General features: G+C 33.3%; 1 protein-coding gene across 1 annotated transcript; it reads left to right on the top strand.

Annotated features, from left to right (window-relative positions):
- The first annotated feature begins 378 nt into the window (after positions 1-378).
- Positions 379-2,297, top strand: LOC144572786 (phenylcoumaran benzylic ether reductase Pyrc5-like). The gene is made up of 5 exons (XM_078322457.1): positions 379-573; positions 1,171-1,314; positions 1,407-1,641; positions 1,771-1,974; positions 2,116-2,297. Exons 1-5 carry the CDS (start codon positions 379-381, stop codon positions 2,295-2,297), a joined length of 960 nt encoding a protein of 319 aa, XP_078178583.1.
- Positions 2,298-2,557: the final 260 nt, after the last annotated feature.

Raw genomic sequence — 2,557 nt, 5'->3', positions numbered from 1 at the left:
ACAGCCCTTATTCCTTTGTAGAGCTAGTTGTTCTTAGTTTTTGCCAAGAGATCTGATTCTGTTTGACATATACGTCTTGGTGCATTTCCTAATTTACTATGATTGTATAGTACCGGTATAGTGAAAAATCCAATAAAACTCTTTTCTTATACAACAACAAATCAATAACAAAAACACACATCAGCTCTCCATACAACCAGTACCCTCTTTTCTACTCCAGTTTGCTATAGAGTCAATTAACTCATTGTGGCATCTTTGTATGAGCACACATTTGAAGTCACTACTCTTTGAATTCCCACCATATTTGCTGAATTTCTTTGCATACCCTCCAATCCACCTCAATTGGTGGAACAGGACTGGAAGATCATCCGACGATCCATGGAAGATCTGATGAAGCTCGAAAGAAGGGTTCTCATTATTGGCGCTTTGGAGCACCTCGGTACATATATTACAAGAACCTGCGCACAACACGCTGACTTTACTATGATTCTGGTGCCAGAGTTACAAAGTGCTAATGGCGAGAGAAATGCAAGATTGAAAGAATTTGAAGAACTTGGAGTAGCATTCATTAAGGTAACGAATTCGTGTTTTTTCTTTATATTTTAACATTCTTTGTCATCTTTTATACCAGAATGGAATCTATCCTCTAAGAGTTTGAGATCAAGAAATTGTAGATTTGAATTTCTTTTGGTTTCTTGAGATGTATAATGAGGGTGCTATGTTCTTACACCAAGTTTCTTTACGAATTCAAATTGTTAAAATCGATCAATCTTACGAGTGATGTGTCTACATGTAAAAATTTTAGAGTTTCAAATTAATTTTATTTAGAGTCAAGTAATGACAAAAAAATGTTAAAAAAATAAATGCCTTAAAATTAATTTACAAACCTTCTAATTTCCGCCACTTTACTTTATACTAAATTAATTCTTAAATTTAAATTTCTACAAGTACACGCATTACTCATAAGTTAGATCGGTTTTAACGGCTTGGATTCATCATTTGAAACCAATCCAATAGATTTGAGAATTTAGTATTTTACAAAGTGACTTGGGAAATTACTTAAGAACACCCTAATTCTACTCTACTTTTTTATTCATGTTTTTTTTTTTTTTTACAAAATTTTATTGAATTTATCTCATCTGTTTTTTTTTTTTCTTTTTCAATTAATAGGCCGACATTTATGACACTCCCAAACTTTTGAGAGCTGTTCGTGCTGTAGAAGTTGTAATCTGGATTATTAATCTGAAATCACACACAATCAGTAGGGATGTAATAGAAATTGTTGAAGCCATGCGAAAAGAGCAATCTATTACGGTATGTCAACATTATATTTAAATATAAGAGGCAAAAAAAAAAAACTGATGTTTTAGGTTAGGCATAACAGTACTGTGAAATTTGTGTTACAGAGGTTTATAGTAGCAGGCTTTTCTTATGATGTTGATCGGACTCAAGTGTTTCCGGAAGAACAGGCATTTATTTCAATGTGCCGTGCTATGAAACGATTAATAGAAAACTCTGGAATACCTTTTACGTTTATCATTCCGAACTTCCTAGCTGGAGGAGTTTTTGGGCGTAAAGATGGTGAAGATCCAACGTCTTTGCCACTAAAATTTCCCTTCTACGGCGATGGACATACTAGAGGTATTAAAGCTAGCTCTTAAATTTTTTAATTGATCCTTTATATATGCATTAAAATTTCGAAATATGCATCTGGTTCTAGTTTTACATTCCATTAATACTAATTTTGTTTTTTTGGGTCCGATTTATTAGTTGTGTTCACGGATGAGGTGGATGTTGGGACCTACATCATCTATACAGCTGATGATCCCAGAACAATAAACAAGACATTATACATTAGGTCACCGGAAAATGTCATGTCACTCGACGAATTACTGGTTCTTTGGGAGGCTAAGGTTAATAAACAGTGTCCTACACCTTGTTTTTCAGAAGAAGCATTGAGTCAGATGTACATTGGTTAGTGTTTCTTTAACCATATCATAATTAATATATATAAACATATATATCTCTATCTCTTTGTAACCAAGATCATTATTTGATGAAAAATCATGCTAATTCTTAATTCATCTATATTGATCTATATTAATTATATTGTAGGAGCACCTAAAAAAAATAAGGTTGAGCTTGCAATAATGCACTCGGCATTCATAAGAGGTGACCAAACGAACTTTGCCATTGATTCATCGTTTGGAGAGGTGGCAAGCGATCTCTACCCATCAGTAGTTTACACTACAATGGACGTTTATCTTAACAAGTTCCTTCCACCCGGACCACAATAACCCAAAAAGGAGAGAAGAATAGATACCTCGAAGAAATTTTATAATTTGATCATTAGGTTAGGTAGATATTGTCATATTGCTCTGTGAATAATAGTTGATAATCGCTCTGTTTCTTAGTGTAATTAATGGACCTTGTTTCTGTGAATAATGGTATTGCATGTCAAAATTAGGTACTTTCATTTGAAATAATAACTTCTCTCGGTACAAATTTTAAACACAATTCCTCTCATGCACACTTCCAAATAGATAATTCCAGAAAT

Source organism: Carex rostrata, chromosome 20 (assembly GCF_964058835.1).
Source record: "Carex rostrata chromosome 20, lpCarRost1.2, whole genome shotgun sequence".
NCBI classification, from domain to species: domain Eukaryota; kingdom Viridiplantae; phylum Streptophyta; class Magnoliopsida; order Poales; family Cyperaceae; genus Carex; species Carex rostrata.
The sequence above is the reverse complement of the archived record's forward strand: the minus strand, read 5'-3'. Positions and strand labels throughout refer to the sequence as shown.